The 14824-nt window shown below is 42.3% G+C and overlaps 1 protein-coding gene across 2 annotated transcripts in view; it reads left to right on the top strand.

The window, feature by feature from the left end:
* Window positions 1-249: 249 nt before the first annotated feature.
* LOC119446482 (TBC1 domain family member 10B) overlaps window positions 250-14824 on the top strand; it is a 36901-nt gene continuing 22326 nt past the window's right edge. Inside the window, exons 1-5 of one of the 2 annotated variants that reach the window (XM_037710919.2) lie at window positions 250-447; window positions 5915-6199; window positions 7735-7834; window positions 9301-9408; window positions 14620-14726. In XM_037710919.2, coding sequence (XP_037566847.1) covers window positions 5976-6199; window positions 7735-7834; window positions 9301-9408; window positions 14620-14726 — 539 coding nt within the window. In that variant the 5' untranslated portion in view covers window positions 250-447; window positions 5915-5975. Of the gene's footprint in view, window positions 448-477; window positions 991-5914; window positions 6200-7734; window positions 7835-9300; window positions 9409-14619; window positions 14727-14824 lie in introns of those variants that run through there. The other variant, XM_049664173.1, reaches the window with a different exon arrangement.

Below are 14824 nucleotides of genomic sequence, written 5' to 3'. Positions count from 1 at the left end.
ATGTAAAAGTAAAGTAATCACACTTGTTTATTCTTGTTCAACAGTGTTGCTTTTTACACGTCGTCAATACCAAATGTGAAGTTTAAACTTGGCGCCAGTGTAACTGTTCAGTTAAGTTCGCAAGCGTGTAAGTACAAAAGAAAAAAAAACGCCTTACTTAATAACCGATGTTTAAAAGGTAAAAAAGTAATAATTAAGTATTTTGAATGACTTTTCTGGCGATTTGTTTCATGCACCACTGATTCACTACAGGCTTTTGTAATCGTCCACATCTCAATCGCCAGTGCATCACCCTGTTTCGGTTTGTTGTCGTTTTTTATTTTCTGCTTAAGTAGATCATCCGTGCTTATTTGTCCGTCCGGAGTAGTTCGCGGAAGTCCCTTTTGCTAAATTAGTCACTTCAGGCCTCAGCATATGCTTTTGTAGAAGAAGCAGCTACCCAACTATGTAAGTATCTTTTTAAAATCTGTGTTCCGCTCCCGAGTGCCGCTCCTCAACACCAAACACCGTTAGTTCGCAGTACAACAGGGTGTAGTAGTAAAGTAACTGTGAACCTTGCTTCCGGACACGTTTTTTTTTGGGCCATCATTGACTTCTGATAAAGATTGCTCTTCTCAGGGTCAGTGACATCGGCATTGCGCGGATACTTGAAGAAATCGTCGGTCGTATAAACCTCTATTCGACAGCGCTGTCGAAATGTTAAACATGCCGACTTCCTTTTGCGCAAGTTGGTCAAGCAGTTCGAGTGTTGTTTGCTACACAACTATGTCACTAGTTGACTCAGTCCGACGCCGCACAGCAGGACGGCAGTTTGTGACACCTGGGCTGGACACCTGATCTGATCGGAGAGGCGTCACGGCGCCACTTCAAGCAGCTGTGTGGCAGTGTCGGCCCGTCAACAGTTTTCGATGTCAAAAACAAAATAAGGAAAGCGGCGCTGTCGATCCTCCTCGCGCTAACGCGCGGTGGCATGTGTTGAACCTGACTAACGTGAGTTTAGAGGAAGTGGTAAATAATGACGTCAGTTTTTTTTTTTTTTTTTCATTGTTTATCACTTGCAGTACCTTACGGCAATCTCGCGCTCGATGTTTGTTCTGCACGAGCGAACGGGACACTTTCCCTCAAAACGTTCTGCTCTAGTAAGTCCACGGCGAAGGTTCGCTTCGCCGTTTCGTGGAAAAAAAAAAAAAAAAAAGAAAAATGTGTTAGTAAGGATGCATCGGTGATGCGAAATCGCGAAACGAATTGCCACTTTGCGCAATGGTTGCTCGGAAGAACGGATAACGATCGTCGCGGTTGATAAATCGGCGGCCAGAGGTAGCTCGAGACGCGACGAATAGCGAGACACGCTAGGCGCGTCGTATTCGAGGTGTACATGGGGCGTCGTAGAACTCCTTCCTGGAGCTTTACAACGTTCTCTTTTTGAAGTACGAAATACGGTACTGTGATATTAGCTCATTAAACAGGTGATTTCGCCGTTAGGTAATATTTCTGTTCACTAGACAGGGCGTACATATGTGCAATTGCTGTTTGGAGTGTTTATTTTTGTCTTTATTTATTTTTATTTTTTTTTTTGTCTGTAACTGCATTGAGCTAAAATAGCTGGTCATCTCTCACAAATGCTTTCAGCAACTGTGCACAGTCAGAGGTGCACAGGTTTTAATTCCTGCTCTTTTTGGTGACCAGGTGGATACTTCTCTGACATGCGCACGAAATAGCTTCGGGTTGTTAAAACTATGCACGGGACAGCTCAGAATTGTCACGCTGCTTTTTGTAAGGTTGGAAATGGAAGCACAGCATATTTGTGCATGCAGTCTATGAAGCTTTTAGAGTAATCATTTTATTGCTGTAGAAAGCTGCTGACACTTCCGTCTTCTGCTTGCACTGTACATTATTTTCCTTATTCGTTCGGTGACTTGCATGCAACTAGTGTCAAGGACAGGGCTTTCTGCATACCCTTAGCAACACTGGCTTTTTCTTCACGCATGCAGTACATAATTACCTCATGCTTGTAAATGTGCCGCACAAAACAGATGGATGCTGATGGTCATTTAGCATAAAAAAGAGCACCGTGAAACTGTAACAACTGGATACAGAATGTAACTGCTTAATGGACATAAAACAGACACAGAACCCTGAAGCTACCAAGGCCAGGAACACATTATCGACTAAAGTTGGTCAATATCACTGCTGACATCGGCAATCGGCTACCTGGTGTGGTGATATGGTTGCTGACAAAGCAGTGTACTTTCAGGTTGCATCAACAGTTCAAGGTTTGTCACAGTTTAGGTCAGAGCACCAGGCTGCCAGCATTTGATGGGTTCGCTCACTTTTTTATCTGCAGTGCAGCACTTTTCGCATGTTGCTGCACTTCTCAGTGTTTTCTTGGGCTACTTTGTCATCGCTGTTGCTGCATCGCATGCAGTTACCACGATGTATAATAGTTTGCTTGCTGTTTTAGTATGTGCGCAGTTTCTTAGCTTCTAAAAGATATGCATCAAACTTGTGTCTTGATATCAAGCTAATTGCATCATGACGTTAAAATTTGATAATGGGACACCGCCTTCATTATTTTGCTTTTGATATCGAAAACTGTTGGCGGGCCGACACAGCTGCTTGAAGCAGCGCTGTGACGCCTCTCTGATCAGATCAGGTGTTTGGCCCAGGTGTCATGAACTGCTGTCCTGCTATGCGGCGTCGGACTGAGTCAACTAGTGACACTACGCTGATAATACAGTGATCATTGTGTAAACAATTCCGTTTACTTTCTGTTACTTACAACTATTCTTTAATTGCCCCTCAGTTACATTTTGCTATCAGCTATTGATGCGTTGCTTCATTTGACATGTGTGATTTCAGCTTTGTGAGAATATGTTAACAGCGAATCTTTTTCTATGGTCTGAAAGCTTGCATGACGCACCTCGGCACTCAGAGATTAGCTTTATCAGTACTTTCAGAAGTGTCAGTTCTAGTGCCTGCCACTGCAATGGTCAAGTTCAGCAAAATCCTGGAAGTTCAGAGCTGCCAAATTATTGTTACAGGCTGCATAACGGTTCACTTGCTATGAAGCGATTCGTCAGTACAGCTATTGACAGATTCTGTGGGGCCGGAAAACAATTTAAAACAAATACACACACGTGTACACTTTTCTTTTGGGTGTGAGAGGTAAAAAAAAATTAACAAAAAGACAGTAAGATTAACTCACAGCTATTGCTCATCCTGATTGCGGTACGAGAAAGCAACGAAAGTGTGTGTGACAAGGTTATCAGTGAGGCTGACATCACAATTGCCACGTGAAGGCTAGAGGATAGCAAACATTGTAACGATAGCATGTAGGGCGTTCACCACATCTTTTCTGCCTTGCTATTTCTACACAAACTACATTTTCTTGGCATACGTGTATCTTTTAACCTTGCAGCATTAACTAGCACATCTCTGTTGCATTTTCATGTTAATTTCCCATTTTTATTAATTCCCACTGCCTTCCAAGAGTGAATTGCTATGTTGGCGAAACCTTACAGGAAAGAACTCTGCAGATAAGTATACACTTCTGATAAAGGAAATACATAGGGAAGCACGCATGAAAGTTTGCAATTGGACTAGGCAAAAATAATCGCATTGAAGTGGTGGGCTGCATGGAGTTCCTTCACTACACCCTTCTTATTTTGCACGGTAATGGTTCAAGGGAAACCCCATGCAGCTACCTTTATGCAGATAATTTTTTTTTAAAGTGCAATATCAAATGAATGTAGGTGATGCAGTGTTGAAGTGCTAAGAAAAACATATAAAGAAAATAGGTTTCAGTGTCTGCAGTAGCTAAGGGAGCATATGGTTTGCAACATAATGAGTGGCATATGTGAAGGCTGCATCACACAATAGTACTGAGGCTTAAGCTGGTTCAGCAGTGGATAAAAGTAGCATGAAGAAAGGGCAATTAACGGGCAACACTTTTCTTTCCTTCTCCTTCTCTCCCTCTGTCTCACACACACACAAAGGCATGCGCACACACATGCAAAGGCCACCTGTCTGTGAAGCGGGATTGGGATCATTTCGGAGAGAAAAGAGCAACCACAGGCACCAAAACAGGACAAAAGTTAAACTAAATGCTAGCAGCGCGAAAGTATTGACAACTCGCAAGTAAAAATATCTGGAACAAATGCAGAATTAAAAACTAGGAAACTGAGTAACCAGGATCCAGGAAGGATGGCAGATTTGGATGGGTACTTCAGGGGTTCTACTGGAGTATATACCAGTGCATGAAGTCGAAAGAACAAGCGTGTGTGACAGTTGTATGATCAGCAATGCCTTGTGTGGGGGGCGAAATGCGAAAACACCCGTGTACTTAGATTTAGGTGCACGTTAAAGAACCCCAGGTGGTCCAAATTTCCGGAGTCCCCCACTACGGCGTGCCTCATAATCAGATCGTGGTTTTGGCACGTAAAGCCTCATAACTTAATGCCTTGTGTAAGCTAGACAATCCTGTGTTAAAGAAGTACCAATAAAAAGAACCAGCTGCCTGTAAAGAGGAGGCTCAAGTCGGTGTGAGGAACTGATTTGAGAATCATTACTCCTGCCAAATTGCCACAGTTGTGTACATCGCTGCCAAGGTAAAAGAGGTATGTTTGAAACAGTTTGGCCGTGTGGTGATATTGAAAGATGTCTTGAAGCCAGAATGTTGAGGGGGGGAGTGCTGTGGTTAAGTATAATGAGCTTACAAAAAAAAACGTGAGAATTTCAGGAAGTGAGAAACTGTACTGTTGCTTGAATGTGTCGGGACATTGCTGTTGATGTTAGTGCTGGCAGCTAGAAATGGATACAGCTCAGTCTTGGGATACTAAGTTAAAGGAATCATCCAGCCTTGTCAAATACATTCAGATTTCATCAGTGCTGTTTTCATCCATGTCTAAAAGAATGAGTATATTTTCAGGCTGCGATGAAGCTCCAAAGTTTTTATTGCACACTGTCTCAGTTTAAAAAGCAGTACCATGTGGCTAAGCTGACACACGACTTCATAGGTGGCTCGTTTCACCATTCATTCTTGCGGACAATTGCTAGTGAAAACTACAATCACGTAGGAAGCGTATCTGCTGAAAGAAGATAAAAAATACTTCAAATATTAAGAAAGAAGACCCCACAAGTGCTTATTTCAGGGACATTTTTTGCACCTTGCTTTATAGTAAGTGCTTCCTGTACTGCAAAATTTTTGTTGTAAGTTGTGGGAATCCTAGAGTCCCATAACCGCCACACGTGTGGCGAACATCGCGTTGGGTGCACGTGTGCCAGGAAGGGTGGGGAGAGGGGGAACTTTCCTTTCGGGTGGGCAACGCAAGGGAATCACAAGCGCTTTTTTGTACTGTGGGTTTGATTACAGTCGTCATGTAGCACCATAAAAAATGGCCATGGACAAGAAGGGGTGACACAAGTGGTTGTGTAGAGCACAGCATTTACATTGTCTGTTCTTTTATGCATCCATTCTTTTCACTGCTCACCAACTCCCCCAAATGCCGACCATGGTGCACTAAGAAAATATGGGACAAACACCACTGAGAGAGGCAAGAAATTAAGGCATGCTGCTTGCTGCATGTGCTTTTCAAGAACACGTAAAATGTTTTCAATAAATTACTTCAGCCGACACTTCTACACAGAACTCTTTTGGCCACTCTTTGTTCATGTAAATGACTTTGCACATTAGATAATGTTCATGCTGCTTAAAAATTGGCTGAACTTTTCCAATGTAGGGTTTAACCGACTTCAGTGGCACATTCTAGTTCTAGTTCAAGCCTCTATGCCTTTTGGGAGCTATTTCAGCATTTATCAGGGGTGGCAGGTGTGGCAGCATCGTTTATTGGCAGAGAAAATTGCGGGCATGAAGTTGTTGCGTGACACCAACAGGAATTGTACTGGCTTCTTGCAGATGGCACATCACCCCAGGGGTAGCAGGTGTACGGGGCCGAGCTGATTGGTGGTGACACTTCATGGCCAGCAGTGGGCCTTTGGGCGAGGAGGAGGGAACCCGATGGGGTGGCTGGGAAGGAGAGGAGGATGAGGATGCAGGCAGCGACATCACCATGGACAGCACAGCCACGAGCCTGGTGGGCTGCCGGCCGCGCAATGGCTCACTCAGCTCCGAGGCCCCCTCCGAGGCTGTCCCCGACAAGTACGGCTTCCTGGGTGGATCGCAGTACACTCAGCCCAATCTGTGAGTTCTTTCTTCTCTCACTATCTGTGTGCTTGTGCGCCCTTACACAACCAGAATCTTTGCGCCCTCCTTACTTTCCTAGAAGAAAACTGACTTGGCATCTCCTTTATAGGACATTTTTTGTTTGTTTGCGAGTGACCTCAGACTTCTTCTTGACCTGTTTTTCTTTGTTTAGTTTTTTTTTTAATTATTAGTGTGACCTGTGTAGGGGGTTTCCACCTGGCCGGTTTTCTGCTGGTTTGACTCTCTCACTCACAATCCATTCACCGGTTTGCCCTAAATCGGCACGTGCATCGCAAGCACTCTGTTGGGCGTTCATACATAGCAAGCAACTAAATTTTTGCAATTAAGAGTATTCACTCGTAATTTCTTAAACTGTTCACTGTCATGAAACTGTCATGTTATCAGAAATTGCGAAACTGAGCGGTACGTCCTCTCACTTTTTTTTTTCTCACCTGAGCTTCTTCCTACGAGTCCAAGCACAACTTCAGCTTCCCTCCGACACTTCTTCTCGGCAGCCATCCACTGTTGGTGCTTATAGCGTCAGCTGGTACAACCAGCCCGCACTACATATGTGAAATGGATGTAGATTGATCATTCTCCTGACCCCGTGCCACTGTGCCCCACATATTCGTAAGGCTTCGAAAACCACACTCAGTAGGCTGGTGGCTTTACCCACTGGTCTTTTTAAATTTTTAATTGTGTAACCAACTTTAGAAAAAACCTTTAATTGAATTTCCAGTCATGCAATGTTTGTGCACAATGTATCACCGTTCATTTTGTTAGTACTGCAAAAATATTGATTTGTTGCTAACTTTGTCATTTTTGTCAAATGTGTTATTACATTTTCTTTGCTTGTTCTGTGGTGCACTTTTCATTGTATTTTTAATTTCACGGCTTTGCTTCCCTTTCCCATTACCTTTCTTGAGACCTGTAAGGTATTACTTAAAAAGGTTAATTTCATTTAATTTATTATTACATTATGACCATTTATTATCATCAGCTTGATTCACCGCGCAGTGTAGGCTCCGCACTGGCATGGTGTTCTGCACATACATTAGGTTGTGATTTACAACCTGAAACATCAATGCTCAAAGCCTGTATGCAGGCACAATCTGCAAAGGCATTCAACACACTTGCAGTGATTTTGAGGCTTCTGTTGTAGAGACGTGCAAAATTGACTCTTATAAACTGTTATTCGAGAGCATGTCAACAGGGAAATTAGCATTAACAGAACTTTCATGTTTGAACGAAACTAAAACTAACCTTTGTTGATCATTTTAGGGCCAGTTTAGAAATATGCAAATAATTGATGAAGTGCCATGTACAATGTTCTTTTGTCTTTTTGTTGTGCAGAATGCAGTGATAAAATTCCGGAAAAATGAGGATATTTGATTTGCAAGTTTATGTTTTGTATGTATAGCAATCTTTTTACTGAATCATTTTGTTGGACTGTGGTTTTTGTGGGAGATGAGGTTGGCTTGCTTGGAGTTTATCCTGTGCCCCTGACATGATGTGGCACATATTTTGTGCAGGTCACGTCGCGTACCTGTTGAAGTCCAGTGGAAGCGCGAGCTGAAGTGGAGGGACATGCTGGAGAATTGGGAACGTTACATGACCAAGCATTTTAAGAAGGTGAGGCACTTGCCACTTGCTCATGTTCCGATGCTTGTGAGCTACCATGGTGACACTGGCTGTTCATTCAACCAGGGTAATTACTGCTGAAAGTAAAGGCTGTTTAAAAGTCACTGAAATGCTCATTGATGAGCTACTGAAGATGAGATGATATTAGGTAACTTGTCCTCAGTGCGAATGGCACTACTGTAAGATTATGATTAATGTGTGTGTGCACGTGTGTGTTTTCTCTTCAGTGGGTACACATTTTAGAACACACGGGCATTTTTGAGAACAGTCATTCATATGAAAGTGTGCATGAACCCTGATTCAGGATACTAGTGAAACTGTGTTAAATTAAGACGAGTCAAGATCACATTTTTGATGCACGGGCTTTACTTTCGTAGTGGTGATGCACGAACTATTGATAGTTTTCCTCCTTTGTTAGCTGAAGACTGTGCTAAACCAAAAGCATGGGAGATTCGGCCAGCTAGTATGGGTCAGTTTCTGCCATAAGAAGCAGAAAGGTAGACACAGTTAACACAACTGCTGCTGCGTTTGTTTGCTGTGTTTAACTTTCCATATTGTGCTTTTTCTGTGGCACCATTATGCCAGAAATGAGCACTAAACCAAAACAGACAAGTTCATATTAGTTTTGAGGGCTCTTGTTGTACACATACAGCACCGCTGATCTGTCCAGCATGGTTTTTGATGTACAGGTGCGACACCGATCTTATGTTTGATATATCGCACGTATGCGATGCCACTGGTTGTTGAAATGTGCTGCCATCCCTATGAAGTTGCCCAAAGTCATTTGCACAACTCAACTTGGTTATGTCCAAGTGTTCGATCACGTGGCCGCACGCGCAATTGCGTCGTCTGCTACCTGCAGGGCGTGTGTGAGGGAGAGGCTATCATTTTTGTGCAGCCGCCGCTTTCAGATGCCGTTCGCGTATTCCCGTGTACTGGGTTGCGCGAAGTCGTGATTTCGGTTATGGCCGTGTGCAGTGCCTCTTCTCGCGGCGACTGCGCAAGCATTTATTCTTCTGAATCATTTCAGATGTGTTTCTTCCTATGGTGAAATGTGTCTTTAGGACAACAAATTGATACCCATGAATTCTGCTAGACATTTTTCTCTATCTCTTAGTGTATAGCGTAGTTGTGTGTATGCTGTTGGTGTGAGTACAGTGTTTTTAGACAAAATATTGCTTGCAATAAATTTTTCCTGTATTCATGAGGTTTCAATAATTACCTACCAGTGGAAACAGTAATAAATAAATAAATAAGACAATTGACCACAGGGGCGCAGCTTTTGGGGAAAAATTGAACCCTCGAAGGGTTAATGCACAAGTTTTCCTGTTAACGTAGATAATACCTATGCCTATGCATACTTAAGTCTGTGAACATCTTTGCTTGCTTGGCTTTGTGCTCTTGTATTGAGTACTAAAGAAAGTGTTCTTGTGTTTGCATGTGCGACTGAATTTCAGGTGAGAGATAGATGTCGAAAAGGCATCCCATCATCAATGCGCTCCGTTGCCTGGCAGAACCTGTGCGGGGGTCGGTTCCTGATGGAGAGCTATCCTGGGAAGTTTACGGTAAATAGGCTGGAGACGGTTAATTGCTGGAAAGTGTGATTTGTCCATGTTGTGTGTCTATGCTTGCAAGAAGAATGTGTTACTGTGCGCCTTTAAGCTGTGTCAGCAGAGTAGCCATGAACTCTGCTGCAGAACTGTTGATTGGCTGCTGATCTCTTTCATATCCTGAGGCCTTGTTCGCTTCTGTCCATTTGATTTACCTATTTAGGAACGATTATAGAAAATACATACAGTACTTCACAAGCTTAACCCTATAGAGTCATGTAAGGCACGTTCATAGCCTGATGTAACACGTGAATGCTACATTGCAACAATATACGGAAAAAATTTCACACTCTGTGGTACAGTGCATTCATGTGGTCATTACAGCATAGTGTTTGTTAGTGAGTGTCAGCTGCCAATGTTGACATAGAACATGCTATACCTTGCACGTGACATAGTAAGTACCCAGAGCAGCCAAGCTACTTTCATTCGAAGTAGTGATGAACAGGATACAGAGGCTCCTTCTATAACTAGCGATGAAGTCAGAAGGGCGTTGAAAGACATGACCAGGGGAAAAGCTGCTGGAGAAGATGGAATAACAGTCGATTTAATCAAAAATGGAGGAGATGTCATGCTTGAAAAGCTTGCCGCCCTTTATACGCAATGCCTCACGACTTCAAGTGTACCAGAGAGCTGGAAGAACGCCAACATTATACTAATCCATAAGAAGAGAGACGTTAAAGAATTGAAGAATTATAGACCCATTAGCTTGCTTTAGGTATTGTATAAAATATTCACCAAGATAATTTCCAATAGAATCAGGGCAACAGTTTAACGTCAATCAACCAAGAAAACAGGCTGGCTTCAGGAAGGGATATGGATCATATGTCATCAAACAGGTAATAGACAAATCTGCGGAGTACAATGAACCTCTCTATATAGCTTTCATAGATTATGAAAAAGCATTTGATTCAGTAGAGATACCAGCAGTCATAGAGGCATTGCGTAATCAAGGAGTACAGGAGGCATACGTGAATATCTTGGCAAATATCTACAAGAACTGCACAGCAACCTTGGTTCTCCACAAAAAAAGTAGAAAGATACCTATCAAGAAAGGGGTCAGGCAAGGAGACACAATCTCTTCAGTGCTATTCACTGCATGCTTAGAAAAAGTATTCAAGCTCTCAGTCTGGGAAGGCTTAGGAGTGAGGATCAACGGCGAATATCTCGGCAACCTTCGGTTTGCAGATGACATTGTCCTATTCAGCAACAGTGGGGATGAATTACAACAAATGATTGAGGACCTTAACCGAGAAAGTGTAAGAGTGAGGTTGAAAATAATATGCAGAAGACAAACAGAATATTCAATAGCCTGGCAAGGGAACAAGAATTCAGAATCACCAGTCAGCTCCTAGAGTCTAAAGGAGTACGCTTATATAGGTCAATTACTGACAGGGGACCCTGATCACGAGAAAGAAATTTAGAGAAGAATAAAATTGGGTTGGAGTGCATACGGCAGGCATTGCCAAATCCTGACTGGGAGCTTACCACTGTCGTTGAAAAGAAAAGTGCACAATCACTGCTTTCTACTGGTGCTAACATATGGGGCAGAAACTTGGAGGTTAACAAAGAAGCTCGAGAACAAGTTAAGGACCGCACAAAGAGCGATGGAACGAAAAATGTTAGGCCCAGTGTTAAAAAACAGGAAGAGAGCGGTGTGGATCGGAGAACAAATGGGAATAGCCGATATTCTACTTGACATTAAGCAGAAAAATATGGAGCTGGGCAGGCCATGTAATGCGTAGGATGGATAACTGGTGCACCATTAGAGTTACAGAATGGATACCAAGAGAAGGGAAGTGCAGTCGAGGACGGCAGAAAACTAGGTTGGGTGATGAAGTTAGGAAATTTGCAGGCGTAAGTTGGAATCAGCTAGCGCAAGACAGGGGTAATTGGAGATCACAGGGAGAGGCCTTTGTCCTGCAGTAGACATAAATACGGCTGATGATGATGATGATGATGATACTTTGCACTGGCTTTGCACATCCTGCATTACCTGTACTGCACTGTGTATTTGACCAGCAGCCTTTGCAATAGGGTCGCTGTCACCACTAGTACACTTTACCCTTCTGCTAGTACGCTAGTAGACAGGTTTGCGCATTTGTTTTCGCAATAATTTGTAGGGAGCATACATAACATCTATCCAAGCATTCACCTGTATGCTCCAACCAACACTCCACAATGCAGTTGGGCAATGTTCAGGCACAGAGAAAGTATGCATTTGCACGCCGTGCAGCGTAGAAAAAGCTTGGTGCTGCATGCATTTTGTAATATCCCTAGCAAAAATTCTAATACAAAAACTAATAGCCTATTAGGTTATTGACACTAATACAGTCTATTAGGTCTATTAGTGTATTAGTCTAACAGATATTGGTGTATTGGTCTAATAGGCCTATTAGTCTAGTAGGTGTATTAGTGTATTAGTCTAGTAGGTCTATTAGTGTATTAGTCTAATAGGCCTATTAGTGTTAGTAGAAAATGTTGCAATGCACCAGATAATGAAAAACAGGTAAAATTTCTAGAAGCATTTATTAGCACAGCATATCTTTTTACAGATTCCTCTCTCGAGATCTTCGTCAGGTCAGCAATCTTGATAGAGAGCTTTTCGTTGACTTCGACCAGAGGACGTCCTTTTGATGAAGTGATTAAAAAAACCTGGGTACAAAAATACACACATATAGAAACAGTTGAAAGCAGGGGTGCTAGTTCAACCACGAAACGTTTAAGCTAGCAATATTTGCTTCCAAATTAGAATAAATGCGGCTCGGCAATATTTTAGGGCAGTTAATATATGCTAGCTCAAAATATTTATAACAAACAGTGACGTTACCTGACGTGACATGACAATTACAAAGCACACAAAATCAACATAAGATGTGTGTTCCATCGAAACTGTAGGCAGATATAAGGAACTCTAGACAGAAATCTTGCACAGCGTTGTCGGAAACAGGCATGTTATTGCTGCAACGCACACAGCTATCGGCCCGACAGCACTGTACTTAAGTCCACCGTCAGGATTTAAAAAAAAAAGAAGAAAACGCTTCATACTGTACTACAGAGGCATAAATAAGAAGTATAATTACCTCGAAATGGCAAATCGGCGCCGGGGAAAACGCTGCACATCCACAAAGCCGCGAAGGACAGGGGTAAAACAGTTGCGTTGCGTTGTTTTGAAGTATTAACAGCATTCATAGATAAAACTATCCAAATATATTACTGCACGAATGAGATTGCGCAGGCGCTAACACCACGGGTTCCTTAAAAACACATCGTTCATTCACTAACACGCACGCCTCGCGTGACGCCTCGCCTTGACATGGCGGCCGCCATTGCACACGTGCTGTGCGCAACTACGGCTGACTACGGTCGCAGTTTTATATCCTTCCCAACCGCCGTGTTCCCTTCTCTGCGATACTGCTCTTTGATGTCAATAAATATTACGGCCTTTTATATGCGGTGTCAAGTCAGTAATTTAGGTTAAAAGTTTTTACATTTACTTTTTGCGCACTTCAACAGAAAATACGACACTAACGAAACTTCAGCCGCAAACAAATATGGTTGCTGCTATTGCCATGGGCATGGATACAGTGAACTAGAAGTATTTTCTAGTGCACTGTAGGCATGGAGGAAGGTTTTGTCCATGGGTGTTCTGTGCTATTGCACCGTCGTTCGTAAGCTGACCGGGCAGCGCGATTCTGCCTTGCAGATTACAGCTGGTAATTCGGGTTTTTTTTTTTTTTTCATGGGGATCGAAGTATTCGCTGTGCTGTAAACATTAGCTGTTTCCTCAACGACTCATCGCGACGAGGTTCAGTGACGCAAAATTGGCAAGACCATGTTGGCGCACGTCGCTTTTGTGTATGTCGCCGAGAGATGGCCAGTTTCACTAGCTTAGTGCGCTGAAACTAATGCAAACGTACGAACGCAGTCTGCTGCACATTTGTACAGCAGGCCTGATTTTTAATTATTCAGTGATTAAATAGAAGCACCTCTCCATGCAAGCAAGGGGTCCGCTAGTCTATTTTTTTCACCAACTTTCACCAGCAAACACGAGCTGTGGAATCCAGCAATACATGTTGTATCAGACCAGCAACAATCTGCATAAGACCAATAGGACCTATTAGTCTAACAGAGATACTAGTAGACACGCAACACTGTTTGCATAAGACTAATACAGGGCCTATTGGTCTTATAGGTAAATCAGTACGACTAATAGAAATTTCTATTGGTCTAATACAAAACTGATACAACTAATACAAAACTGTATTAGACCAATACAAACTTCTAATAAATTTCTATTAGTCTAATACAAAACTAATACAACTAATACAAAACTGTATTAGACTAATACAAACCTCTATTAGAATTTTTGCTAGGGATGTTATCTCACTTCAGGAGCACCACCTTTTCTGTACAAGATTGTGCACTAAAAGGGAAGCTGGAGATATTATACTGATATGAACTTGGAAGTTTTTTTTTTTTTTTTTAAGAACTCTTCACGAAGATTAGCATGCCTTTTTTCAGTGAATAAGCTACCTATGACGTCTGGCAAGAAGGAATCATTTAGCTAGGCGTATGCAGCAACACAGTTGAGATTTTTGATGCTGTAAAATATAAAGCACTACTACTTATAGTTAAGGCTTGAAATGACGGATCTAGATTTGCTGTTTTCTTCACGTGAAGATAGTGATTTTCACCTGCTGACTTAGGGCTGTTGATTATACTTAGGTAAAAAAATGTTTTTTTTTTTTTACTTATTCATTCAAAGTTAGGATTGCTGGCATTAGATTGGTATAGTTAAACTTTGATATAACAAACGTCGATTTAACGAAATTTGGATGTAACGAACTATTTTTATTTCCTGATCTTAGTTCTATTGAGTTAACGAAACTTCGAGTTAATGAAATTCACGATATAACAGAGTTTTTCGCTGCAAGTAGAACTTTGCACTATCGAGGTTCGACTCTATTGCTTTTGTGAATGTGCTGATTAGTGGTTTCACTTGCTTCTGTGTTGCTGTATTCCTTTGCAGAAACTGAGACTTATTACAGAACTTCATTTGCATGTCCGTTAGAATGACTGTACTACCTGTGGTGTTTCTGCTGATGGGGCGCTGCAAAAATGAAGCTAAAGTGTGTTGTGCTATTCTGTTTGTGTCTGCTTCACTAGGAGCTGGACAAGCACCCAGGTGACCCACGATGGGTCGATGACATCCGTAAAGACCTGCATCGACAATTTCCACAGCACGAAATGTTTGTGAAGGACCATGGCCATGGGTAGGTTGCTCAAAGTACTGTGCTTGCCTGGTTTTGAGCTTAGTGTTTTGTCAGAGGTTTGGTTACATTCTGTCTTCCTACTGCACTTGTTTCGGCAG

Source organism: Dermacentor silvarum, chromosome 3, assembly GCF_013339745.2.
Source record: "Dermacentor silvarum isolate Dsil-2018 chromosome 3, BIME_Dsil_1.4, whole genome shotgun sequence".
In the NCBI taxonomy this organism is placed as follows: domain Eukaryota; kingdom Metazoa; phylum Arthropoda; class Arachnida; order Ixodida; family Ixodidae; genus Dermacentor; species Dermacentor silvarum.
This window is presented reverse-complemented; position numbering and strand designations above follow the sequence as displayed.